The sequence below is a fragment of the Trachemys scripta genome, chromosome 17, assembly GCF_013100865.1.
Source record: "Trachemys scripta elegans isolate TJP31775 chromosome 17, CAS_Tse_1.0, whole genome shotgun sequence".
Classification (NCBI taxonomy): Eukaryota; Metazoa; Chordata; order Testudines; family Emydidae; genus Trachemys; species Trachemys scripta.
Genome location: NC_048314.1, coordinates 4193206 through 4220847, shown reverse-complemented (window position 1 = coordinate 4220847; position 27642 = coordinate 4193206). Strand labels below are relative to the sequence as shown.

At 52.0% G+C, this 27642-nt stretch overlaps 1 protein-coding gene across 1 annotated transcript in view; it reads left to right on the top strand.

Moving 5' to 3' along the window:
* Window positions 1–10415: 10415 nt before the first annotated feature.
* The window catches only part of CCDC183 (coiled-coil domain containing 183), a 30369-nt gene continuing 13142 nt past the window's right edge, over window positions 10416–27642 (top strand). Inside the window, exons 1-7 of the mRNA XM_034752148.1 lie at window positions 10416–12081; window positions 12838–12959; window positions 13987–14064; window positions 15384–15551; window positions 16551–16655; window positions 26747–26869; window positions 27426–27554. Coding sequence (XP_034608039.1) covers window positions 12012–12081; window positions 12838–12959; window positions 13987–14064; window positions 15384–15551; window positions 16551–16655; window positions 26747–26869; window positions 27426–27554 — 795 coding nt within the window. The 5' untranslated portion in view covers window positions 10416–12011. The remainder of the gene's footprint in view (window positions 12082–12837; window positions 12960–13986; window positions 14065–15383; window positions 15552–16550; window positions 16656–26746; window positions 26870–27425; window positions 27555–27642) is intronic.

Here is a 27642-nt window from a genome sequence, read left to right as displayed (position 1 = left end):
TGGGGGCTGGGTCACCCTGCAGACTCCTGCTAAAGAGTCTCTGCTAAAACCCTGCAGCCATGAGGGAGGGGGTTGTGTGCCCCCAGCCCCAGAGCAACATGAGCCAGATGCGCCTCCAACAGGAGCAGAGAGCGTTTTTAAGGGTTGAGGCAGCCGTTGTATTTTTTCCAAAGCCAACCCAGAGTTGCTTGGAGGCAGGTTCCCTTGCATAAGAACCATCCAGGTTTGTGGCCGGAGGGACAGGAGGGCAGATAAGAGGTTTGGTTCGGGGCTGTCTTTGTCATTGGCAAACTGGGATGATTTGGACTGAGGTGAAGCTCTTTCCACGGGAGGATCTCAAACAGCTGTAGAAAGGATGGAGTTAGCCTGCCACCCTCTTGTGAGAGTGGGAGATATTCTTCCCATCTCAAAAATGGGGAAACAGAGGCACAGAGCAATGGAATTATTTTCCCAAGGTCACAGAGTGAGTCAGCGGCAGAAGTGGGAATAGAAATGGTCCCAATCTCCAGTCCTGCGCATCAGCCTCCAAACCACCTGTCCTGCCTCTTCCCCTCCAAAGCTCATCTCTCTGATTTTGCAAAATTACATGATGGGATGATTTGGTGCTGGCTGCTGTTTTATCCAGACCCCCATCATATGGAGCTTTGGAGTTTGGCTGGATGAGTCCTTCCAAGGGGCTGCAGAAGGAAACCTGTGGCTCCGCAAGCAGTGAGACAGTGAGATGATGATCTCTCTCTCTTGTCTGCAGAATTAGAAAGCTGGAGGCCACTTTATTTGCAGGACACTGGCGGGGCACACAGCAGTTCAGAGGCCTGTAGTGACACTGCACTGCAGACTCAAGGTGCAGGCCAATGGCACCAGTGCAAGGCAGCTCAGCAGGATAAGTGTTTCTGGGGAGGAGCTCTGGGTAGGATGGCCCCATCAAAGCACTAGAGGAAAGGAGCTTGGCGCATCGGGGCTGGGGGGCTGTTCCAAGGGCATGCACAAAGCTTCCAAGCAAGAGAAGGAGAGATCAAAGGAGTGCATAGGATGGGCTAACTCTGAGGGAGCGGAGCTGCTCGCTGAGCCAGACAAGACAGAATGTGATAGGGCCCTTCTCCCAGAATCCGAGACCAAATCTGTACGGGTCCTTCGCCGTCTGCCAGAATTCTGCTGCTTGGGATTTACACCAGAGGGCATGAGCAGCATCACAGCTGCTGAGAGTCATGTGTTGTGAGCATATCGCACTCCCCACTTATCACTAGTGTGCAGGGAAACCTGCAGCAGGTAACAGAGTAATAATACCACCTAGCTCTTCTCCAGGGCTTTTCATCCATACATCTCAAAGGGCTTTACACAGGAGGGCAGTATCATGATCCCTTTGTACAGCGGGGGAAACTGAGGCACACAGTAAGTCAGTGGCAGAACCAGGAATAGTGCCAGTGCACAGTTTATACACTAGAAGCTTAGGAAGGTTTGCTGTTTGTAGTAGGAAAAAGGCTCCGGGAGATGAAAGAATCTGGACAAGGACGAGGGGCTTCCCAGGGGGACAGGGATAAGAACATAAGAACAGCCATGCTGGGTCAGACCAAAGGTCCATCTAATTCAATATCCTGTCTTCCGACAGTGTCCAGGGCCAGGTGCTTCAGAGGGACTGAACAGAGCAGGCAATCATTGAGTGACATCCCCTGTTGTCCATTCCCAGCTTCTGGCAAACAGAGGCTAGGGACACTCAGAGCATGGGGTTGTGCCACTGACCATTCTGGCTAATAGCCATTGATGGACCTATCCCCATGAACGTACCTAGTTCTTTTTTGAACCCACTTATACTTTTGGCCTTCACAACATCCCCTGGCACCAAGTTTCACAGGTTGACTGTGCGCTGTATGAAGAAATACTTCCTTGTGTTTGTTTTAAACCCATTGTGCATTAATTTCCTTTGGTGACCCCTAGTTCTTGTGTTATGTGAAGGAGTAAATACCACTTCCCTATTCACTTTCTCCACACCGGTCATGATTTTATAGACCTCTATCATATCCCCCTGTTGCCAGCACAGAGTGCCCGAGGACAGCAACAGCGGGGTTCGTTGCCCGGTGTGCTTCGCGCCAATAAACACACCAGCGTGGAGAAACAATCAAAGTTTATTTGAGATCTCAAAGTGGTGCAAGGAGACTGACACGTCTCAGATCAAGCACGCCAACATAAACAGTTTCTCTCTTCTTATACATTTTTGCAACTAAACCTCACCTCCCCCTCTACCCCTCCTCCTTCTCCCCCCTTTCTCACTCCACCCCTCCCTCCCCTGGTAATAATTACTAAGCAAATAGCAATTACATCACCTTGGCGGCTATAAGGCTAGCTCGTTAGTAACACTTTTGTTAAACCATTATCTTGTCCTTTTTCCCTTTGAACTGTTATTTTCCCTTCAGCAAGAAACATGCAGGCCTCATTATTACCACTTGATACCGGTGTGAGCAGAGGGTGGCACACAGATAACTGGTTGCTTACACATTCCAATTGCACCTGGCTTACGAGGTTGATTAGAGTTTAAACATGGGAGAAGTTTGGTTCTTTTGGGCCTAGTGCAGGAAGGCTTCATTGACACTAGTGGCCTTCCACCCTCCGAGTTACCTAGGGTGATGCCTAGTGACACCAACACCAACAACTCCCTCCTTTGAGAATACTCAACAAGCTTTTGGCTGAGTTTTCTCATATTCTGTGGACAAGATATGATTAAGTGCCATGGAGCTGGGGTTATCAATGAGAGGGTATGCTGGGATTTTTGGGGAACGGGGGGCACAAAGCTTACGGAGGAGCATTTTAAAACAAGCAATCAGGAGGAGGGTGACCAGGCACAGTACCGCACCTGTGAGGAGGAGACGCACAAGGCCACCCCCCACCCCAGTCCTCCTAGGTCGGGCAACCAACTCCAAAGGGAATTGAAAACCGTGGGTTCCCTTTCCTGGGCCTTCCACTGCTCGAAAGCCTGTTCGGCTGACAGGACGTGCTTGTTAATGTCCTGTGAGTTTTCCGGGACATAAGTACAACATTGCCTTCCAGTAAGGGCACACACCCCGCCCTGGGAGGCTAAAACATAATCTAAGGCCTGTCTGTTTTGCAGGGACAGCAACCGGAGCTGGTAAAGCTCTGAGTTAAGGCTTTTCTCTATGGCCAAGGTCTTATTGGCAAACTTGGTGAGAAACACAGAGAGCCTATGATAAAATTGGGTTAGCCGTCCCACCCCATAGGATGGGAGGAGGATCATACCCAACCTGTCTCCTTCCGTAATGGGCTCTGGGGTGGCATACAAAGATCTACGCTGCCTGGGATGGCAAGGAGGTAGGTTAGGAAGGACACGAAGGGGGGGGCAAGATATCTTAGATAGCAGCTTCCATACCACCGATGCGGTAGCCACTTGTAGGCAGAGGTTCCATAAATGTAAAAGGAGTGGCCATTCCCTACCAAGCCATTATAACCGCTGCGCCACCTATCTGTTTGTCTGTCACTGAACGTTCCGAACTGGGCGGTAGAGTCGGATCTGCCGTTAACATAGACAGGGATGGAAGCGTTACTGTCAGGGGATAAATAATACTGACAGGTGCTATTCCTAGCAGACCAGGTGTGATTGCTGGACTTGAACTGTCGATAGCACACCAACCCGGGGGCCACTGACCGCAGCCTAATAGGGGAAGGGATCTGCATTGAGTTGGTCTGCGGCTTCCAGGGGTCGTCCCTTAATGCATACTGGGATTCAATGGTACAGTTTTGCAACAAGGGGGTACCCGAGGTATTTCTCCCCCTACTGAACCATCCACAACAGATATCTGACCAATTTTGGGGAACTACCCTCCAGGGTAACCCTGCTACGTGGTGCGGGATTTGGGAACACACCCAGCAGTTAGAGAGGTTAAACTCTTGGGCAAAGCAAACCTTCAGGGACTCATATGTGTTTGTTTCCAAGTTAGTAGGGATTCCTTTCCATCCCGCCTGGGGGGAAACGGGAGTTAATGAGAGGAGTGCCCCTATGGCAAAGAGTAACACAGTGGCAGACCCTGGACCTGAACTCATACTGGGCAGGTGACCCTAGGGCCTAACAATTACAATTCCCCAAATACCCACAAAATAACAATTACCAATAGTAGGTAGATTAAAAGCAAAAGGGACCAGGCCACCAGGTTAGGCCGGCCCTATGAAAATAAACACAACCAACGCTCAGAGTTCTCGCGGGGAGGGTGCAGCGGCTGTCCAAAGAGGCTACAGGGCATTCCCCACAGACCTTACTGTCTTTTGAATAACAATTTAAGTTCCAGGTCGTCGCTGGCAGTCTTCTCTGCAGGCTGGACGGTCCACCGTTCAGGAGCGGGCACTGCTTTTAGATGAGAGTGATGGATCCAGTTCTTGTGTCCTTCGACCTTTGCTGCTGTGTGGGAGACCAGCAGGACGGTGTGGGGTCCCTTCCACTTCTCTTGGAGAGGCTCGTCCTTCCAGGTCCGAACGAGTACGGAGTCACCTGGCTGCAAGGAGTGGATCGGGGCATCCAGCGGGAGAGGCTGCAAATCTTTGGTATACCTGTGGAGAGAACAAAGAACAGCAGACAGAGAGCACATGTACTGAGATAAGAAACCACAGCCTATCTCCCACTCCCCTGCCAGAACCGGTGTACTGTTCATAGGCCATGCCCTTCCAAACATAATCTCGAAGGGACTGAGCCCTAACCTGCCCTTTGGGAGAGCGCGAATGCGGAGCAAAACAAGGGGTAGAGCATCAGGCCACTTAAGGGAAGCCTCTTGGCAAACCTTTGAGAGGTGCCGCTTAAGTGTCTGATTTGTGCGCTCCACTACCCCACTGGCCTGCGGTCGCCATGGAGTGTGGAGCTTCCAGGGGATTTGCAGGGCATCCGATATCTTTTGAACGACTTGGGATGTGAAGTGTGTTCTGTTGTCAGATTCCATCCACTGGGGTAGTCCGAAGCGGGGAATGATCTCCTTAACAAACTTAAGAGCCACCGTTTTGGCAGTGTTGTTACGACATGGGAAGGCTTCAGGCCATCCGCTGAATCAATCCACCAAGACGAGGAGGTATCTGAATCCTTGGGTCTGGGGGAACTCAGTAAAATCTATTTGCCAAACCAGTCCTGGGCCTGGAGTAGGTTCCAGAGTGGCTGGTGGCACTGACATTCCTGGTTGAGGGTTGTTCTTTTGGCAGACTAAACATTCAGCCTGTACCTGGGAGGCCAGGGGTCTAAGTCCAGAGGTTAGAAAATATTTATTCATAAGCTGGGTAAGAGCCTCCCTGCCAGTGTATAATTCTTTGTTTCTTCACCAGCGTCAGTTTTTAATGTCTTTTGTAGTCAGGAATTCCTGGACTTTGTGGTTTCAATGAAGCAGGTATTCCTTCTCTTTTCCTGAAACAGTGTGGTTCAGCATCATACAAGGGAGAGGTTACTAGCACATCACCCTGTAATGGTTTTGCTTCTTCTAGAAAAAGCCAAAGGCACAGTAGGTCTGTCAGTGGACAAGGGAGAGGTTACTAGCACTTCACCTTGTCCTTTTTTACAGTGAGAAGCATGGGTCCAGGTAGGCAGTCCTTGGCACTTCACAGCAGTGTTAGTGGTTAACAGGACTTGGAAAGGGCCTTTCCAGTGTGGAGCCAAAGCAGTTTTTTTGTTGGTGGACTTTTACATAGACTCAGTTTTCTTTTTTTAATGAATGGCAGGGCTGCTAGGGTCTTTGGTTAGCACTTCTTTTATCTGTGAGAAAAGAAACCTAACAAATTTCATTAATGCCTGGCAGTGTTTTGCAGATCTCATAGTTGCTTGGGCATATTCAGGCCCCCCATTTCTTGGTTGTCAGCCAAGTCTTAGCTGTGAACAATGTCCTTGGATGGGGCCAGCATCTTATCTTCGGACTGAGCTTGCTAGCTATATATATATATTTTTTCCCAGTTAACTCGTTCTGTTCTTTTTCCTTTTCCCCTTCTTGGTTTCTTTTAACCTACAAAGTAAACTTCCTCTCTTCGCTTATACACCTTTTCCCAACAATGAACACATACACATTGCCATCATACACCCTTCCAGTAAAATAACTTCTATACAGAGCTTTGGAGCAACAAACCAGGACGAGCACACCCACTTTTGAGGAATCCACTCGGTACAACCTCTGGTGTCCAATAGCTTTCCTTTTTAAAACCTTAAATGCCTTGTCGGCTTCTGAGGACCAGTGAAAGGGGTCATGATCCGCTCACTTAACGCATTCGTACAAGGGTTTAGCCCACAGTCCAAACTCTGGGATCCATATTCTGCAGAAGCCTGCCATACCCAGAAACACCCTAAGCCGTTTACGATTGCTTGGGATAGGAACTTGGCAGATAGCTTCCTTTCTTTTGTTTCAAAGCTGACGCTCCCCCTGCCTTATGTGAAACCTTAAGTATTATACTTCTGGGAGGGCAATTTGAGCCTTACTCAGTGCTACTTGATATCCTCGGAGTCCAACAAAGTTCAGGAGACTCTAGGGTGACCAGATAGCAAATGTGAAAAATCGGGATGGGGGCAGGGGGTAATAGAAGCCTATATAAGAAAAAGACCCAAAAATCGGGACTGTCCCTATAAAATCGGGACATCTGGTCACCCTAGGAGACTCACAGTGGCTTTAAAGCAAGGGGTTAAACCCACAGCAGCAATTAACAAGTCATCTACATATTGCAGGAGGAGGACCTTGTCCTCATTGTCCCACTTCTCCAAATCTCTGGCCAGGGCCTGGCCAAAAAGGGTGGGGGAATTTTTAAATCCCTGGGCCAGCACTGTCCAGCAAAGCTGCTTTTTAACCCTTCTGTTGTCCTCCCACTCAAAGGAGAAAATCTCCTGAGATTGGGTGTCGACCGGAATCGTGAAGAAAGCATCCTTTAAATCTAGGACAGAAAAATGGGTGTACTGCCCCCCTATAGAGGCCAACAGTGTATACGGATTTGGAACAAGGTGGTGTAGAGTCTTAACCCGCTCATTAACCGCCCTCAGGTCCTGGACCAGCCAGTATGTGCCATTGGGCTTTTGTACAGGCAAGATAGGAGTGTTCCAAGCTGACTGGCATTCTCGGAGTACCCCGCACTTTAGGAACTGGTCTATAGTTTCCTGCAGTCCCTCTCTGGCTTCCCTTTTGATCGGATACTGCTTGATTCGCACCGGGCCTTTTCCTGGCAAGAGCTGAACAGTAACAGGGGTTTGATGGGCTGCTTTTCCTGGGATCCCTGATGCCCATACCAGAGGGTATACCCACTCCTCCCACTGGCTCCATTCTGGAGCTTGCATGGCTGAGGGCTCAGTTGCAAGAGACATTATCCAGGCATTCTCTGGAGGTAAGGTGAGGCTTATTTCATCTTGAGTGAAATGCAGGGTGGCACCTAAGCGACAAAGCAGGTCCCGTCCCAGTAGAGGCGTTGGACAATCGGGGAGGTAAACCAGTCTGTGAGATAGAGTTCTGTTTCCCAAAGCACATTCCGCTGGGGCATATACTGGGCACTTGGTTCCTTTCCCTGTGGCTCCCACCACAGTGAGGGCATCTGCCACAGGCAGCTGCAGGGGTTGGTTTACAGCAGTTCGTGCAGCTCCAGTGTCTATTAAAAAGTCTATGTCTGAATCTCCCACCCGCATGTTTACTCGGGGTTCCGGGGGCAGGATAGTCCGTCTCCCCTGACACCCCTATTCTTGATCCTCCGCTGCCATCATAGGGGTACCTTCCCTTTCGGGGCACTCATTTTTCCAATGTCCCTCCTTTCGGCATATGGCACGCTGGTTGCGACCCAGACGCCTTTCCTGTGAGCCAGGGCGCCCACGCCCACGTCCTCTCATTCCCCGGCCCCTTCCACCTTCCTGAAATCTTCCCCTGCCACCAGCCTGTACTGCTGCAACCATCATTTTCACTTGCCTCTTTTCCTTTTCTCCCTCCCTAAGGCTGTAAGCCCTGTTTGCAGTTTCCAGAATCTGTGCCATTGTCATGCCCATCAAATCCTCCTTTTTCTGCAGTTTCCTTTTATATCAGGGGCCGCACGGCTGGTAAAGATACCCTTTATGATTGCCTCAGTTTGACACTAGTGGCCTTCCACCCTCCCGAGTTACCTAGGGTTATGCCAGTGACACCAACACCAACACCCCCTTAACCATCTCTTTTCCAAGCTGAAAAGTCCCAGTCTTATTAATCTCTCCTCATGTGGCAGCCGTTCCATACTCCTAATCATTTTTGTTGCCCCTTTCTGAACCTTTTCCAATTCCAATATATCTTTTTTGAGATGGGGTGACCAGTACTTCATGCAGTATTCAAGCTGTGGGCGTACCATGCATTTATATAGTGGCATTATAATATTTTTTGTCTTACTAACTGTCTCTTTCCTAATAGTTCCTAACATTCTGTTACCTTTTTTCACAGACACTGCTGACTGAGGGGATGTTTTCAGAGAACTATCCACAATGACTCCAAGGTCTCTTTCTTGAGTGGTAGCAGTTAATTTAGACCCCATCATTTTGTATGTATAGTTGTGATTATGTTCTCCAATATGTATTACTTTGCATTTATCAATATTGAATTTCATCTGCCATTTTCTTGTCCAGTCACCCAGCTTTGTGAGATCCCTTTGTAACTCTTCGCAGTCTGCTTTGGACCTAACTATCTTGAGCAATTTAGTATCATCTGCAAATTTTGCCACTTCACTGTTTACCCATTTTTCCAGATAATTTATGAATATGTTGAACAGCACGGGGCCTAGTACAAACCCTTGGGGGACCCTGCTATTTACTTCTCTCCATTCTGAAAACTAACCATTTATTCCTACCCTTATTTCCTATCTTTTAACCAGTTACTGATCCAGCAGAGGACTTTCCCTCTTATCTCTTGAGTGCTTACTTTGCTTAAGAGCCTCTGGTGAGGGACCTTGTCAAAGTCTTTCTGAAAGTCCAGATACACTATATCCACTTGGGTCACCCTTGTCTACATGCCTGTTGACCCTCTCAGAGAATTCTAATAGATTGGTGAGGTGTGATTTCCCTTTACAGAAGCCATGTTAACTCTTCCCCAACAAATCATGTTCATTTATGTGTCCTAGAATTCTGTTCTTCTCTATAGCTTCAGCCAATTGCCTGGGACTGATGTTAGGCTACCAGCCTGTCATTGCCATGCTCACCTCTGGAGGTAGGGAGTTCTGATGACAGGCAGGTGGTGCTGAGACAGCAGAAACTGCTGAGGGGCATACAGAGAGAGCCTGGAGCACTGGTCCTGGTGCAGGACCTGAGGCCTGAACCAAACGCAGCAAAAGCCAGGCTGTGAGCCAGTTGGGCTCTATCATAAAGCTTTAATCCTCTCAATATTGAGTGAGAGTCTTAGGTTTCAGTAAGCTTTTGCAAGAAAATCCAGTATGGACTGAAGGTCATTCTCAGTGTACACGAGAACGACACAATCATCAGCATATTGAAGATCAGTAATGGACGCTCTTGTTAGACCCGCAATAGAGGTCTCCCTACGGGATGGGGAGCAGGCAGATACTGGACGCAGTATTAGTATATAATACTCTAAATGTTCTTTATTGATTACAAAACAAACCTTACTCACTACACAGTCACACCCCAAACATACTATACCAAAGTACACAGGTCAGAATGATCCTGATGGTCAGTCGAGCTTCCTTCCGTCAGGATAAGATTATAAGATACGGGGAGCTGGCGAAAACCACATCTATATCCACACGGGACTCTGGATCAATAAATGACTCTGATTTGCAGAAATCATAGGCACCATTTATAGTCCATTCCATCACGTCCTCGGTTCTTTGCCTTTGTTTACTAGGCCTTCTACCCACACACTTCCAAAGAGACAATCCTGGGCAGGCTGCTATGATCCAAGGCGTGCCATTTCCTCTATTTCTTATACAATTTTATATCAGTACAGCTGGTGTTATTTCCTTTTCTGATGATTTTCCGTATTTTTCTCAGAACATAAGATTGTTTTTGTACAAAGAGTTCTAATAGTCCTGGACCTTAAGTCCTTGTTTCGGTTGCTAACTTGCAATGCATATATTCATGTCACGCACGCGTCATTCATACCAGGCCTCAATGAATAACATAACATATTACATGGATATATGAATCACAATGTAGATAGATAGATAGATATCCCAACATCCTGAAGACTTTAGACTTCGAGTGAAGACAGTCTCACTCAATACTGGGAAGACTAAAGTGCTCTATCAACCTGCTTCAGGCCTGCACATGACCCACCACAAATCACGATTGAGGGTCAGACTTTGGAGACAGTTTTGCACTTTTGCTACCTCTGTAGCCAACTTTCTCAAAATGCAAAAATCAAGAGTGAGATCCAGCAAAGGATCCAGTGCGCAAGTGCGGAAATTGCTCCGACGCATTTTCACGGACCATGACCTACGGCAGGACACCAAGATCCACGTCTATAAGACAATTGTTGTTCCTATGCTCCTCTATGGATGCGAAACCTGGGTGACCATTCGACAGCATCACAAGAGTCTGGAGAGCAGGGCCAGCTTTACCATTTTTGCTGCCCTAAGCAAAAAACAAAACAAAAAACTGCTCGGGCTGCCGCCGCCCGAACTACAGAAGCGCAAAAAAAAAAAAAGCTGACCGGCCTCTGCCACCCCAAGAATGGACGGAATGCCGCCTCTTAGCATGTGCCGCCCCAGGCATACGCTTCCTCTGCTGGTGCCTGGAGCCGGCCCTGCTGGAGAGGTATCACCAACGATGCCTCTGGAAGATCCTTTGCATCAAATGGCAAGATCACCACACTAACGCCAGCATCCTTCACTGAAGCCAATGTCACCAGCATTGAAGCAATGATCCTCAAGCACCAACTTGGTTGGGCTGGACATTGTGTGCGGATGCCAGACTCTCACCTCCCAAAACAAGTCCTCTACTCTCAGCTCACCCATGGTGGTCAGAGGAAATGCTACAAAGACACACTGAAAGCGTATCTTAAGAAAACTGATGTGGACATCACAACCTGGGAAGAGCAAGCCACCAACCGACCCCAATGGCGCCATATCCTCCATCAGGCAGTGGCCCGCTTCACGTCGAAGCGCCTTGCCCTCGAAGCTGAAAAGAGAGAAGAGGAAGGAAAAAGATAGAACTTTCTTCCAGCAGGCCGCTGGCCTCCCACAAAATGTTTGTACCTACTGCGGGTGGATTTGCGGTTCCAGGATCAGACTCCTGAGTCATCTCAGGACCCATATACAAATCTGTGGTATAGATCATCCTCTAATCGAGGGATTGCTAATCATCATAAAGCAGACACTTGCTTAGAAGTTCACTGTCCTGCACATGAACTTGGCAAAGGCAGAGCTAGCGTTGCTGAAAAACAGGCACTCCCAGGACGTCCTAGGCCCTGGGTATTCATAGAAACACATTCCGGAAGGAAAGCTCAGGTCCACCCCAGCACAGAGGTGCGATATAAGCACAATCCTGGGAGCTGGCACAGGAACACACGACCCCAAGTAAGACAAGGATTGGGAGGACAGGCTGATGGATGAACTTGTTTGTATTGATGTATGGAAGGAGAAGTTGCTGGAGGGGCACCTGTGTCCAGCTGAGGGGGCTGCAGAAAGTCCCGCTGCTGGCTGAGCTGGTCCATTGTCATAGGCATAGATGTGCTAGTGTACCTGTAACCAGGGAGCCATGGTGCTAGGACCATACTTGGTCGACAATAATCCTGAGCAAGGGCCTTTGCCGCCGAACCAAGTGTGTGGTCTTTGTAGGTAGTGCTATCAAGGGTCTTCTGGGCCAGCTACCTGTGCAGGGCTGGGACAGCACGCAGAGAGAACACACACACCCAACTGTCACTACTGAGAACCCACTGATGCATGACTGAGTCACAAAGGTCCTCCTGATGTCACAGGACAAGGATAATAGAAAAGGCAGATCTCTCTCCTGCTCAGCGGCTGGTGAGAGGAGAGGGCTAGAAGTGTCTCCAGGCAGGGACCCAAAGTCTGAGTGACTGACAGGATACTCTCTGCCTCGTTCTGCCACCATGAAGTTCCAGAGGAAGAGGGATATCAAGCAGCAGATCCGGGAGCTGCGTGCCATCATCTCACTGCAAGGTGATGCTCTCTCTCTTGGCCAGGCTGTGACAGGCTGGAGTGAAAGCCTTCCTGAGCCCCCTGAGCTGCCGGGACCCAGGAGCCAAGTGCAATCCTAGGGAGCAGGGCCGATGAGATTGTAGCTGGGTTTGCAGCAGGCTTCAGAGAGGGCTCAGATGAGATGGGGGAGAAGGAAACCCCACTGATATTGATGGGCTGGGAGAGGGGGGTGGGCATGGTGGTCTAATGACCAACAGCCCTCAATGATGCCTGATGGGCATTGTGGGTCCAAATCCTGGCTGCCTGGCACTTATGGACACATGCCAGAAATCCCCTGGGCAGAGGGAGGTCTGGGTCCTGCAAACCCCCCCAGAGAGGCTGCTGTGCCAGCCCTCAGTGACAGGAGCTATCGAGGGGCACCCCAGAGTGGGAGTCACCTGCCCAAGGTCTGGGCGGGGGCTGCCGCAGGTCAGACTATGGGTGCACGGGGCTGTCTGGCTTCTGCAGCAGTCACGTGTGGCTGGCTGGGGATGCAGAATTCGGCCTCTACAATGGGAATCCCAAGATGTTTCCATAGAATTATCATATCCAGAAGGGGTGGGGGGTAAATGTGGAGCCAGAGCCTCAGTGACGCGCCACGGGCACCAATGATGTGATGGTGAGTTCCACCCACGCGCAGCAGAGCACGCAGTGCCAGGCCTGCCCTGTCAGAGCCTGGCGCATCGCGGGGAGGGACCTGGTTCTGCCCTTTGACTGAAATCCCCAGTTTACCTCTAGAGCAAGGGAAGAAGCTTTTTGCACATTCGACGGAGGAGAAGCTCACTCAGAACAAAGGGCTCATCAGCTTCCTGCGCGGGAATGTGCACGACGAGATGTGCACCCTGGGCGTGGCTCAGAAGGTACCCGTGCTCCTGCCAGGGCATTGCTCTGCTAGCACCTGGCTCTGTCCTCACGCCAAGGGGCAAGCTTGCTAAGCCTAACCCAGAGAGCCACCAGGGTGTTCACCATCCCTGAGCCCCAGCACCCACCACCATGCCCTGCAGGTCTGAGGGGATTCACCTGCCGCCCCCAGGGCCAGCAGGAGACCAAGGGAAATACCATTCAGGACTGGTACAGCTGCCTGGATCCCCTTCTGCTCCCTCGGTCCCTGCTCTCCTGCCCCACCACCCAGCTTTGCAGCCCCTAGGGCCCCCTGCCCATCCCAGCCTGCCTCTCTGCTCTCCATCCCTCCAAACCCTGCTCCCAGCCTTGGGCATCTCTCCCCTGGACTCCCTCAGCTGCCTCGCTGCCCAGCCAGGGCTGCTATTAACCCCCATTCTGCCCATGTCACTCACTTCCCCAGCTCCAGGCACTGCCCCCACTGTGCCCCCCAGCAGAGGCAGGCTGCTCCTCCCAGGGAGGCCCAGCCCAGCTCTCCTCCTGCTTGCCTCCCTCCTTGCCCCCTTTGGATCCTTCTCCCCATCACCATTGTGCTGCCTTCCAGGCCCCCTGCCCCCATGCCGACCTCCCCCAGCAGTGACCCTTGTGTGCTCCCAGGGTCTCAGCTTCTCCCACTGGCTCTGCAGTGCAGTGTGAGCTCCGTGGGGCAGGGCTGTTTCCTCATGGACCAGAGGCTCTGAGCGCTGAGAGCACCCACGCTAGTCAGCCGGGGGCTTGGAAGTTCAGCCCCTCTGCAAGGCAGGTTCTAGAAGGCTCAGGAAGGGAATCCAAAAATGGAGGCCCCCAAAATGTGTAGACACCTTCGCCTCACCCTGCCTTGCTTTCAGCCATCGGCAGATGAGGATGCTCTGGTAGCTGGGGGCTGGGAGGCGGTCAGCCCTTGACTGGGAATAATGCATTAACAATTACTGTGTGCAGATGCACTCACAGATAATTAGTAGTAGAACTTTGATCCCAAGTTTCTCTCTGCTTCTCTCCTGCCCACAGTACGACCAGGTGACGATTTCCCAGGCATGCTGGGATCAAAAGCACTTGAAGATGCATTTAGCCAGGAGCACTGTGGAGGTAATTGGCAAAGCACACACCCAATCTCTGGCATTTACTGCCCAGCGACAGAGCAGAGAAAACGGGTGTGGGAGGGAGGGAGGAGGCCCTAAAGGAAATTGCCCTTCTCCGTGATACGTCAGCAAACCTCTGCTCCTGGGGTCTGTACTGTAGTGAGCTGGGGAGTGTGCGTGTGCACACGCATGCGTGTCCCACCACCCTGTGCTGGATGGAATCAGAACTGTTCGGCTGTGTGCCACAGACCCTATACTGCTAACAGTTACTGGAGATTCTCCTCTAGCTCAGCTGGCAGGGCCTTTGTTTCTGGAGCAGGAGGGGCTGTGCTGTTGTCACAGAGAAGATCTGAACAGTGGCAGTGTGCAGCAGAGACCCCAGAGAAGGTTCATGTGGCTCCCCTCAGTTACAATGTGTTCCTGCCAGTCACACAGCTACTAGCAGTTCGAAGGCTCGTCACTGTGAAGAACTGCCCCAGTGCTGTTTCCACCCTAGCTAGGGACCTTCCCTTCCTGCTGGATTCAGGACATGCCAGAGGTTAATATGGGAGCAGCAGGGGCTACAACATCAGCTCAGCTGGCCCCTCACTGCTGGCAGATCAGGGGTTGCTTCCAGCTGCAGTGGCCCTGTTGTCCTTTGGCAGGAGCAGCACCTGGGAAAGGAGGGGGGCTCTGTGGGCACAGGCATTCGCTACTGATTTCCAGGCTTTCGTGGGATTAGAGCATCAGACTCTTTTATTGACTTTATGGGGGAGGGATAGCTCAGTGGTTTGAGCATTGGCCTGCTAAACCAGGGGTTGTGAGTTCAATTCCTGAGGGGGCCATTTAGGGATCTGGGGCAAAAAAAAAAAAATAGTTGGGGATTGGTCCTGCTTTGAGTAGGGGGTTGGACTAGATGAGGTCCCTGATATTCTATGACTTTCAGATCCCAATCTGCATTTTGCAAAGAGCCCCTGCATGTTTGTCAGCACAGCTTGCATGGACTCCAGTGACGGGTCCCACTCTTTACACTGGGCCAAACTCACACCCCAGAGCCCAGATCTCCCAGCCTACACCCCACAGGACTCCAGCTCGAGGCTCTGTCTGACATCTATCTTAGGGCTTATTCTGCTGCCTGTCACTGTGGTATCTGGGCACCTACCATGCACAATCAGCAGCTCTCCTGGCCATCACCTCATCCCCGGCTCTCCTCCCTTGGGGCTCTGCCTATTGCAAGGCTGCCTTTGGGCTGGCTGAGGGTGAAGTGGTTCAGAAGCTCACTTGGGGCCAAACCCTCTGCAGGCTGCTTGTGGGTGAGTCCACCCAGTGCCACTGTGTCTCTTTCAGGCTGCCCGAGAGAAGCTGCAAAACTCCATCTTTGACAGGATGAACGTGCACAACGTGCTGCTGTACGAGGTGACGAGGCGGGGCGGGATGCTGGAGGAGCTGCAGCGAAAGCTGCAACACCTGGCAGACATGGAAGGAGCAGACAGACAGGGCCAGATACAGCTGCAGGTGACAAGGGCTCAGCTCCAGCAGAAGAATGTGCATGCCAGAAATCTGTGGTCATAGCAACGGGCCAGGTCCCGGGAAGGGCTGAGAACTTGCTGGTCCAACTGACTTCAGCTGGACCTGCAGGGGCCTGGGCATCTCTGGAACCAGCCCAAGATGTGGCTTGTTTTGGATGAGGGTTCGCTCTGGACAGTCCCCATGTCCTTCCATGGGCACTCACACCCATGTAAGCACACTCATGCATGTGCATACTCGGCCCATACATGCACCTGTGCTCACTTGCACTTCTGCACCCTGAAGGCCCCACATCACAGGGACCTTGTTCCAGCTGTAGAGGCCTGGATGAGGAATCCATCTTTAATTCTAGTTCAGCCAGAGGGGTAGCCGCAGAGTGATCCCAGACCTTCCCTGCCTGCCGAGACTGACCCCACTCCTTCCACTGCAGCCCTAGTACCCAAAGATGTGCAGCGGAAGAGAACCTGGGCCCAGTAGAAACCAAACTACTAAAGCTACTGGGCAGGAGCAGCAAAGAGAGCAGATGAGAGGCAGATCTGAAACCCTGAAACCCCATTTCCTGGGCTCATGGACCCAGGAGTTCCCAGGCTGGCTGCCCTGCTCTGTACACCAGCAGCACATGGCCTTCCCACCGCCACCCCTAGCTGGAAACCATTATCAGCGTCCCTCCCATCCCCTGTACTCGCCAGAAGAAAGGAGCCACACAGTCAGTGGCCTGTCATGGGGAGGATGCTGGGCTTCAAATCCATGGCTAAGGGCAATGCAACTTGGAAGAATCCTATCCTAACCCGGGGCTGTGTCAAAAAGAGATTTTAAATGAATATAAAGCTACTGGAGCACCAAACTAATTGGCCCTCCCCGTTCCTGAGGGCTCTGGAGCCCTAGCCAGCCAGCCCCGGGGCTCTGAGTTGGCCCATCTGGTCCCCAGGAGCATTCTCATGTCCCAGGCAGCCCAGCGAAGCAACACAAGATCCTTCTCTGTTGCAGGTGATTCGTCAGCTGGAGAATAACATAGAGAAAATGCTGATGAAAATCAGGACTGGTGAAAAGATTTATTACCTGTATCTGAAGATGGTGGATTTCCTGAAGGATGTGAGCCTCCTCCCCCCGTATGATCTCCTCAGGCTACCATATGCCCCAAACAGGAGTATAATGCCAGCTTAGGGCCCAACCCTTTGCCACTGGTGTGGGCAGGATCAGGCTCTAATTCATTAATTTAGAGCAAAAGTGTTGTGGGATGGGACTAGAACCCACCTCGTGGACCATGGAGTAGCATAAAGGAGCAGTTTCAGGCATTGACCAGAGGAGATCACTCAAGGCAACCCCGTGTCCATCTGGAAAACAGGTGTCAGGTGCATTGTTTAACAGAAGCTGATTGCACTAATGATCTTGTTGTGCTGGGTCTGCTCTGGGGCTAGAGATAAACCAGTCATAGTGTTCAGCTGTAAACTGCAACTTCCCCACAGCTCCTGGGTGTTTGGATCCAGAGTCTTGGCTCACGCCAGTCTCTGCCTGGAATCATCTCACTGAGACCAGCTCCTGTCTCCTGGACACAGCCTTAGCCCTGGGAGCTGGCTATGGGATTTACAGGCCCAGATATGTGAGATGGCTTCCCTTTCCAAGCCCCATGCTGGCCCTCTTGGGAAGGTTGCCACCTTTCTACTGGCTCGTAACCAGACACGCAAGGCCCCGCCTCCTGCCCTGCCTCTTCCCCCCAAGGCCCTGCCCCTCTTTGCTCCCGCCCCTGAGCACCATGTGCTGCTGCAGCGCTGCCTCCTTCCTTCCACTTAGGGTTGCCACCTTTTTCACAGATCAAAAAAAAAAAAACAGACATCAGGGCCTGTCAAATGGCTAAAGCCCGGATTGTCTAGGTGAAAACCGGATGGGTGGCAAACCTATCTCTTTGGAGAGGTCCTTACATGTCTCCACAGTAGGGCACAAGCTATACAGTAACATTAGGGTTACCATCCGTCCGTATTTCCCCGGACATGTTCGGCTTTTGCGTCTCTAAATAGCCGTCAGGGAGGAATTGGTAACAAGGTTAAAATGTCCGGGGTTTTTTTCTCCCTCGCCTCCCTCCCTCCCTTCCATGCACAGTGCGGCTGCTGATTGGGTGGCTGGGCCGATTGAGCCACTCCCATTGGTCTCCAGCAGCCAGAGCCCTCCCCTGCTCCCCCCCCCCATCTGCAGCCCTGTGTAACACACAAACCGACCCACCGGGCAGAGTGTTTTGCCTACAAGTGGAGCCAGAATGGTAAGGGGAGTCCGGGAGGGCAGTCAGGGAGCGGGAGAGTGTTGGATGGGTTCCTGGCCTCCACTTGCCATCCCCCCCGCGGGTCCCCTCTCCCTGCCTGCCTCTCCCTTGCCTGCTTGTACTGCCAGAGCCAGCAGCAACTGCTGTCTGCTGCCCCCGGGTCTTAGCGTCCCCCATCCACTAATGGGAAGACAGGCTGCCCTTACCCTGCCCTTCCACCCTAGCCCTGAGCCTCTCCAATGCCCCAAACCCCTCAGCCCTCATCCTCCCGCACCCTAATCCTCTGCCCCAGCCCTGAGCATCCTCCTGCATCATGAACCCTTCATCCTCAGACCCAGCCAGAGCCCTCATCCCCCCACACCCTAATCCTCTGCTCCATTCCTGAGCCCCCTCCTGCATCATGAACCCTTCATCCTCAGACCCACAGCCCTCACCCCTGCATACCCTCCTATCCCAAACGCCCTCCCAAACCCCTCCCCCTCCCACACACCCCCTCCTGCCCTCAAACTCCCTCCCAAAGCCTGCACCCCCTCCCTTTGCACCGCCTCCCACCCCCAAACTCCATCTCAGAGCCTGCACCCCTCACCCCCTCCTGCACACCCACCCCCTGCCCCAGCCCGGAGCCTGCACCCAGCACCCAAACTCTATCCCAGAGCCTGCACCCCTCCTGCACCCTAATCCCCAGCCCAGGACCTGCACCCCAGACCTCCTCCCCCCTCCCAGAGCCTTAGGCAGGTGGGGGTGGGTGGGTTCTGGGCACCACCAAAATTTCTACAACCCTGCCAGCACTGCGAGTGGATAAGGGTCGGGGCAGTCAGGGGACAGGTAGGGTCCTAGGGGGACAGTTAGGGTGAGGGGTTCTCAGCAGGGGGCAGTCAGGGGACAAGAAGCGGGGGGGGTTGGAGTTCTGAGGGGGGCAGACAGGGGGTGGGAAGTGGGAGGGAGTGGATGGGGCGGGGCTAAGGCAGGGCTCCCCCCCCCCAGTGTCCTCTTTTTTGATTGTGGAAATATGATAACCCTAAGTAACATGATTGAAGTGTGTTTGGAATAGCTGCAAATCTGCTGATGTGTTTTCCTTCTGGATTGAGAGCGTTAGAATTGGGGAACATCATGAAGTCAGCAGATCATAATAGGCTCATCTTGGGAAAGACATTTTTGGTCTAAAAGGCAATCAGACATTCATGTCCTGGGAAGCCACTTATGCTGAATGTTGTCCTGTTAAAAAATCCAAGCAATGCATGTTACCAGTTTGTGTTGATAAATGCAGGCAGCTCTGAGATTCAGTGTGCTGAGAACAGTCCATACAGTGGTGTAGAGAGAAATCTGCAGTGTGCAATTCATTCAGTGATGCAGTGAGGAATCTGCAGTGTGCAGTCCATGCAGGGCTGTGGAGAGGAATTTGCAGTGTGCAATCCATGCAGTTATGCAGTGAGGAATCTGCAGTGTGAATTCAGTGCAGTGCTGGGGAGAGGAATCTGCAGTGTGCAGTCCATGCAGTGCTGCAGTGAGGAATCTGCAGTGTGCAGTCCTTGCAGTGATGTGGCGAGGAATCTGTAGCACAGTTGTTCTCAAACTTTTTTGTGTGTGGCCCACTTGAACATTGCTGAGGGTCTTGGTGGACTACTTAATGATCTTTCCAAATGTTGTTTGTACCGTTAGCTAACTATATATATATAAAAAAACCCTTAATAATTAATTAACTTTTTTTGTTCTGCAAATAAAAGCGCACAACTCATATTTTAATATCAGTTGTCTTACCTTTCTAATGCAAGGGATGTGCCCTCTCTCCCCCGCCGCGGCAGACCCTGAGCTGGGGCTGGGAAGGAGGGGGGGGGGTCTCTCCTTCTCTCCCCTGCCGCGGCAGACCCTGAGCTGGGGCTGGGAAGGGGGGGGTCTCTCCTTCTCTCCCCCACCGCAGCAGCCCCAAAGCTGGGGCTGGGAACATAGGCACCAACTTTCCCTGGCACCGGTGGGTGCTTGCGCTCCCAGCCCCGCCCCGACTCCATCCTTTCCCCATTCCTGCCCCGCCCCCATTCCAACCTCTTCCCCAAAGTCCCCACCCCAACTCTGCCCCCTCCCTGCCCCTATTGGACCCCTTCCCCAAATCCCCGCCTCGGCCCTCCCTCTTCCCCGAGCGCACCACCTTCCCCCTCCTCCGCAATCACGGGAAACAGCTGTTTTGCGGTGCAAGTGTTGGGAGCTAAGGGGGAAAAGTGGGCACGTGGCGCGCTCAGGGGAGGAGGCGGAGCAGGGGCAGAGGTAAGCTGGGCGGTGGGGAGCTCCCGAGCCGGGACTGGGAAGGAGGGGGGTCTCTCCCCAGCCACAGCAGCCACAGAGCTGGGGCTCGGAAGAAGGGCCGTCTCTCCCTGGCAGCCGCAGCCCTGAAGCTGGGGAAAGTCGCCTCTTTCTCTGGCCATCGCAGAACTGCACGTCCCATATTCCCCCCACCCCCTCTTCTCACCCCAGTGCTCCCTCCCCTCTATTCCCCCCAAGGCCATTACCTCAGCTTACGCCTGCATGGCTCCACTAATTAGGTGGGTGACCCTTCCTTCTGTCATGTGCAGCCGCCCAGACGCACACCTTACAGGGAACTCCACCCGAATGGAGCTCGTGAACCACTGGTGGTCCACGGACCACAGTTTGAGAACCTCTGCTGTAGTGTATGTTATTGCAAAGCATGGGCTGGGCAATGCTGCAGTGAGAAAGCCAGGGGCTGTTGAGGGTGTGATTTGCAGTCTGGAATTGAGAAACCAGAAGCAGATGGTGTGCAGCATTGCAGGGGTAACGCTTCAAGGAGAAGACAACAAAACATGCTGTATGGAAAACACAGCTGTATTTCGAAGATCCAGAGTCTCAGTTCCGCCTCTTTCCACCATCTGCGGGGGTAGAGACAGCTTCTTTATTTGGAGGGGGAGGGGAAGGGGGTTAGAATGAAAAAATAATCAAATAACAGTTGCAGATTCTCATTCTGACATGATGTAATCAGGGGCGGCTCCAGGCACCAGCGCACCAAGCGTGTGCCTGGGACGGCAAGCCTCAGGGGGCGGCCTGCTGGTCGCTGTGGGGGCAGCAGTCAGGGAGCCTTCGGCAGCATGCCTGCTGGAGGTCCGCCAGTCCCGCGGCTTCGGTGGCAATTTGGCGGCGGGTATGCCAAAGCTGCGGGACCAGCGGACCTCCCGCAGGCGCACCGCCAAAAGCTGCTTGACTGCCATGCTTGGGGCGGCAAAATACATAGAGCCGCCGCTGGATGTAATGATTGTAGTAGGCACAGTGCACTGATAACGCTGTCTGTTCTCTTGAGTCCAGGGGGGACTCTGAGAGTTGCTTCATGTCCCTTGGTATCGGCTGGCTCTTGGTCATGGGGAAGGTTTCTCCTGTGCCAGGCTCTGGCTCCTTTCTTCCCTTTCTTCCCTGGCTGGGAAATGGCTCAGCAAGCAGGGCCTCTTCTTCTTCTGAGGGGGAATTCTGAGTGCCTGGGTGAGACGCCCATCTGTGCTTCTCCCCCTCTTTCCACAGCTCTCTTCTCTCTTCTTCGGTGCACAAGGACTTCAGAATCCGTCATGCTGAGGGGCAAAGGGCTCCAGCTGTCCTCTTCTTGTCAGAGTCGCTGGCTGAGGCACCCAAGGACTACGTAAAGAGAACAGAAAAGTGGCTTCCAGGCATAAGACAGCCCCCACTAAGGGCAGAGGAGTGGGGGAGCAGTATTGGGCCAAAAAGGCCTTGCCCCCCACAGCTGCTGGACATGGAGCCCTGGCAGTCTGGCGGGAGGGAGGGGGAGCGTGCATGGAGGAAAGATTGGCTGCATGATGGCAGACAGGCTGTAGTCACTGAGCAGAGCAATGGATCGGGGAAGGACTGGGACTGGGAGTCAGACTCACCTGGGATCCCCTTCCTGTGACTAAAGGGGGACACCTGGACTTTGTGGGTGAGTGGGAAGCACCCCCCCACACACACACACCTCAACTGAAGCCCTCAACTAGTGAGACTGTTTAGACATAAGTCTGGAGCCATGCCCCAAACTGAAGGGAAACAGGGAAGGTAGGAAGTGGCCCAGGGGAGACTAAGCTGAAGTGGCAGCCAGAAGGGACTGAGTCACCCCTTGCCTCTCTCTCCTTGGGCCCTGGGCCGGACCTGGGGGACAGGGAGGGGCTGTGTCCTCCTATGCTTCCTTCTCTCTTCCCCTGGCCTCCTGGGTGGCAGGTGACAAACTGTGGGTTGGCTGCTGGGCCCCCAGAGTGCTTGGAAGAGCTGCCTCCAGGCTCGGAGAGGCACTTCCGAAGAAGTGAGGTTTTTACTCACGAAAGCTTATGCCCAAATAAATCTGTTAGTCTTTAAGGTGCCACCAGACTCTTTGTTGTTTTTGCCTGCAGACTGACCACTAGCTCGACTGGCTCCTGAGTGAAGCCTGCTACATGAAAGTGGGGCAATGTCCCGCTAGTGTGGGGAACTTTCCTGGCTTATACACGACCCTGGTGGAATTGGCTGGCGAAAGGATCTGAGTCCTCGCTCCCACTCCCCTTTACCCAGAGGCCTGCCTGACCTCGAGGGCTCCCCTTCCACTCTCCTGTGTGGCAGAGTCCTCATAACCCTGACAAGGCTGGGCCCAGGATTCCTGGGGAGCTCGACCCCCCACCTCCTCATGGTCACTTAGGGCGGGGGCTAGAGTGTCCCCACTCTGGGGGGCTCCCTCTGTACTGGATGCTTCAGTGACCCACTGATCATTCCATACAGTTCAAACAAATACAATTTATTAAACAGTAACTAAGTAAAAAAATCAGGAAAAAATGGGGAACGTGAAAGGAAAACCCGTCACCCTGCTCTGTGGCCCGGGGACGGCACAACCAGCGTCTCTGGAACGCCCGGGCAGTTCACAGTCTGCCCCTCACACGGCCCAGGCCCCTGCCCAGGCCCTGGCTGTGCTGCAGGGACGTTGTGGGTCAGACACTTGCTCTGGCGGTGGCCACACGCTCTCAGGCTCTAGATGGCAGGACCCTTCTTCCCAGCGTCAGCCCCTCTGTGGGGTTACGATCCCCCCAAGTCTGGCCTGCAGGGCCTCTTGGCTGGGGCATCTCCCTGTGCTGGGCCCCCTGCCCAGGGTCCCCCCTCACCCTTCCCATCTGCTCACCACACCTTGCTCCAGCCCCAGCCCCAGCCCCAGCTCCAGCACAGCACGGCTGCTGCTCTGCCTCCAACGCAGCTCCCTGGGCTGCTCCTCTGGCCCCTCTGGCTCTGGTTGCTGCAGCTCTGCTCCCAACACGGGCCTGCACCCTGGGCTGCTTCTCTGGTTCTCTCTGGCTGACACGGCTCTGCTCCCCAGCTCAGCTCAGGCTCCTGCTCTCTCCTTAGCTCAGTCCCACTCTGTCTGACCCAGGCAATTCCAGCTCACCCAGAAAACAGGACCCCGGTCCCCCGACTGCCTCATTCGCCTGCCCACCTTGTCAATCAGGCTGACCTGGAGCGTTGGCTTCTCCCCATTGCTCCTGGGGACTGTCAGTTTCAGGGTCCTGATTTCCCATCAACCTGTCCCTTTTCCTTTTGGTACTGGGAGCTAGCCAACCAAAAAAACCCAGGAGTTTTAGTAAGGGACCAACAGTCCCCTTATATTCAGTAACCAACAGATCAGTTGTAGGCTGTTCCCTTTCTTCCTTCTGCCTCCTTCTGGATGGATCTCTAAAGTACACAGTGACTCTGAAACCAAGAGGCCAGCTAAATGTTTCAATTTACCAGGAGAGATTGTGTGTATGTGTTTCAATTCTGTAATCCTATGCCATTCTCACTAAGTGAGCAGTGACTGCATGAAGTACAGAAACAAAGTGGATATTTTCAAGGCTGAAATGAAACAGGAGGAAACGATGCTTCCAACCAACGAGTGGATCAGTCCCTGCTGGTTGTAAAACTAAGCTGTCTCTATCGTCTGTAACAGAAACCAAATGCCTGTTAGCATTTCTGAGACACCTTATCAGCCACGACATAAGTCTTTCCCTGCAGATCCCTTTGGGGAAAAAGGCTGTGCTCTCTGCTCATCCTGGTTTCATGCTTTTCAGTGGTTCAATGGTTGATGTTCTTCAAAAGACCCCCGAGAATGTCGGGCTCATGCTAAGTTTTCAGTACTCTCAGAAGAAAGAATAAACCAGGAAGATCCTAATGGAAATATTCAGTCGTACGTGGTATCTTGCCAGACAGGGACTTGCACTGGAAGACCATTATACTGAACAAGCTGAAAATGGGCCTTACCTGGAGAGTTCAACTGCAGTTGTATTCAGCTGCTTTGCTTGCAGACAAATGTGATCCTGGTATTTCAAAGGGGCTGAAAAAGAGTCAAGACAAATTCCCAAGCCAAGTTATTCAAAATGAGATAATGGACATGGTGGCTCTTAAAGTGGGGAGGGAGATTTCTGAGAGGGTTTCTGGGCAGTGATATACAGTGATGCTGGATGAAACAACAGATTTCTTCAACAAAGAGCAAGTGGTTTTACGCCTACAATATGTGGGTGATGAGCCGACTGTGCATGAAGAGTTCATTGGATTGTACAATGTGGCCTCCACATTGACAGAGGTAATGGTATCAGTTATTAAAGGTATTATTGTGCCTAAATCTGAGGATCAACAACTGTCATGGACAATGCTGTGATGGTGCCATTAATATGGCAGATTGTATCAGATGCAGCAACCAGATTGCAACAGGAGGAATCACGAGCATGTCAGGATACTATTAAAAATAATACTTGTTGCAGTTTCAGGAGTAACTGCACCTATATTCCCCCTTGAGGGCATGCACTTAAAGTTTGAGGCTTCCAGCCATCACCTGTCTCTGGGCAGGGTCCTTTGTCCCACTCCCTTCTGCCTGGGGGGTGGGGTTTAATGCTGCACAGCTCCCTGCCTTACACTGTGATATCCCCAGCAAGCCAGTCTGCCTGCAGGCCAGTGCCTGTGCTTTGCTTTGTCTCTGAAGGCGATGACCAGTGTATTGCCAACACTTACAAGCTATAACCCAGCTCTTTCTAGGCAAGCACCTTTATTCTTGAGGTAAAAGCATCACAGAGAAAACGTATAAAAACAATAAACAGATGTAAACACCCACTAAACATACCAGGAGTCACCCTCAGTCTTATGGGGCCAAGGTCAAGGCCCTCCCAACCCTTCAGCAGGATTGGGGCCCCTTGGACAAAAGTTCATATCCATTTGCCAGATTGGAGAGAAGGCCCTGGATCCGTTCAAGCTCATCCTTTTATACCGAAAGCCCTTTCTTCGTTTTCTAATCTGTGGGAAAACCCAGCTTGAGCCAGTATATGCAAACCACCCCAGGGTGGTGCTTCTCTGGGGTTGTTTCCAATCCCCAGGAGTAACCACCCCCTCTGTTTTTAGTTCCTGGAGGCGCTGTGGTAACCCTGCCCCGGAGAAGAACACAATCATATAGAAACCATTCATAAGTTTAATACAATGGTCCCCAAAGCTACTGCATGGGGTTGCAATGTCTGTCACAATCCTATCCTGCAAGATACTCTTGAAACCATTTACGAAATTACAGAATGAAGTAAAAAACTCACCCAAACAAGATACTGTACTTCAGGACATAAAACATGAAGTGTTCAGTACACCACCAAACATCTGTGTCCTCTGTCCAGCAATGGACTCTCTGTGCAGAAGCGTTGGCTTCATTTGAGAGCTACCTTTCACTGTGGGCAACTTGAGAGGTTGCAAAGGATGCAATGAAAGATTCTGAAATTAGAGCTCAGAATTTAAATGGAAAAGTTAAACTTCCTCTTGGTATTTGTGACATTCTGTACCTTGGAGGAACACCCAGCACCCCCATGTTCATCCTTGTAAAATAATTGTGTGGTATCCAATGCAAAGTTTGTCGTGTCGGGTGTCTTCAGAAGGCTCATGATGCATTGAGCATTGTTGTTATAGTAATGTTACAGTAATGTCATAGGTTATAATTTCATGTATATAGTTATGAGACTGAAAATGTGTCTTCAAGGCTTAAAAGAAACCCAGGCAAAAACTCTCCAAGAGCAGAGAGGCAGTTCACACCTCATCAGGGCAGGTATGGGACAAACCCAGCCCAGCCTCACAGGAACAAAGGACGCTGGCCTAGGCAGCAACAAAAGAATCTTTTGGACTTCGAGTGAGTCACCCCCTTTCCTTTGGCCAGTTTGGGACTGCGATAAGGTAATGCTCACCTGACTCTCAAGGAGAGGAGGCAAAGCCAAGAGGGAAGAAAGACCATGACAAAAGGGAAAGACATTTGCCATGCTCGCTCTCTCTTCCACCTACATCTACAGACACCACCATCAAGCGACTGAAGTGCTGATCAAAGGGGAGAGCCTTTCTGAAGAGCAACCAGCCAGCCTGTGGTGAGAAGCATCTACGTTTGTAAGGGCACTGAAAATGTTAAGATCAGTTTAGAATGCGTTTTGCTTTTATTTCATTTGAGAAAATCTGACTTGTTGTGCTTTGACTTATAGTCACTTAAAATCTCTCTTTTTGTAGTTAATAAATGTGTTGGTTTATTCTACCTGAAGCAGTTGACTACACCCATGACATGAGTGGTACTAGGTGGAGTATGATCTGGCCAGTTGGGAATTTCTTTGGAGCCGGCTCTGCCCCACCAACATAGGGCTGCGTCAGGAGAGAGAGGAGACGTAATGGGAGTGGGGGGAGGCAGAATTGGATGGGGTGAAACTTTGCTCCCCTTCTTACTTAGCCTATGGTCCCTTAGCATCCAATGCCCCCGCCCCGTACCTGTATTGTGCAGGAGAGAATCTGGCCCAGGATTTTTGCAGTTGAGTTCCTTGTTGATTCCAGAGGTGGTTCCCCCATTCTCTGTTATGCTGCATCTCACTAGGGAGGGTGGGGGCACAGGGTTGTACTGCACCAGCATGTCCTATAGGTGGTGAGACTTGCTGTCTGTGTCTCTGTGCCCTAGGAAATAGCCCAGCTCCCTTTGCAGCTGGACGTCCTTCAGCACATGGTAGAAGTCTACCAGGTGGAGCTGAAGGGCATGAGACTGATGGCTGTGGATGCCACCGAAGCGACAGAAGCAGCCAAGGTGAGAACTCTGCTTGGGAATCAGGTACTGGGCATGTTGGGAGAGGTCCTGCAGTGTCTGTTGCATGCAGTGACCTTTCCAGCGATGACTTAGGCCCCTTCTCTGGCCTTGCCATAAAGAGCAGAACTGGGGATTCCGGTGCCCACCAGGCTCCTCCTGCCCCACACCTGGGTGCTGGGGACAGCTTGCTGAAAGCACTAGGTATGAAATACCCAGACAGGTTCAAACCCTGGCTGCTCCAGCAGTCCAGGCAGTTTATTTTGCGGAGAGTCCTTTGGAAAAGACCTTAAAAGCTGAGGCCCTGCCTGCTCTGCACAGGCACTAAAGATCCCACGGCACATTTCATAGGATGTGGGGGCTTGCCGAGGCATCCTTGGCCAAAAATACCCCCGCGCTGTGCAGTGCGCTATGGGCCAGTTGTCTGCCACGCTCTGCCCCAGAGGTGGCTGCATTGCAGCAGTGCTGTGGGGATGCAGCTTGTGCAGTACTTTGGCATGGAAGGGGCTTTATTGATGTGATGATTGTTATTCCCTTCCCTGGCTGTGCCACACTCCAGATGGACATGACCAATATGGAAACTGAATTCATTGCAGAGAGAAGGTTCAGGGAGAATTCCCTAAACTTCCAAAAGAAGCAGATTGACAGGATCCGGGTCAAGGATGCGAGCGAGCGGCACAGGAGAGTGGTGAGTCCACGTGAGCTATGGGCGCAGAAGGGCGAGTGAGTTCACACTGTGTGCCTGGCTTGGGGATCATGAATGGGAAGTTCGCCCC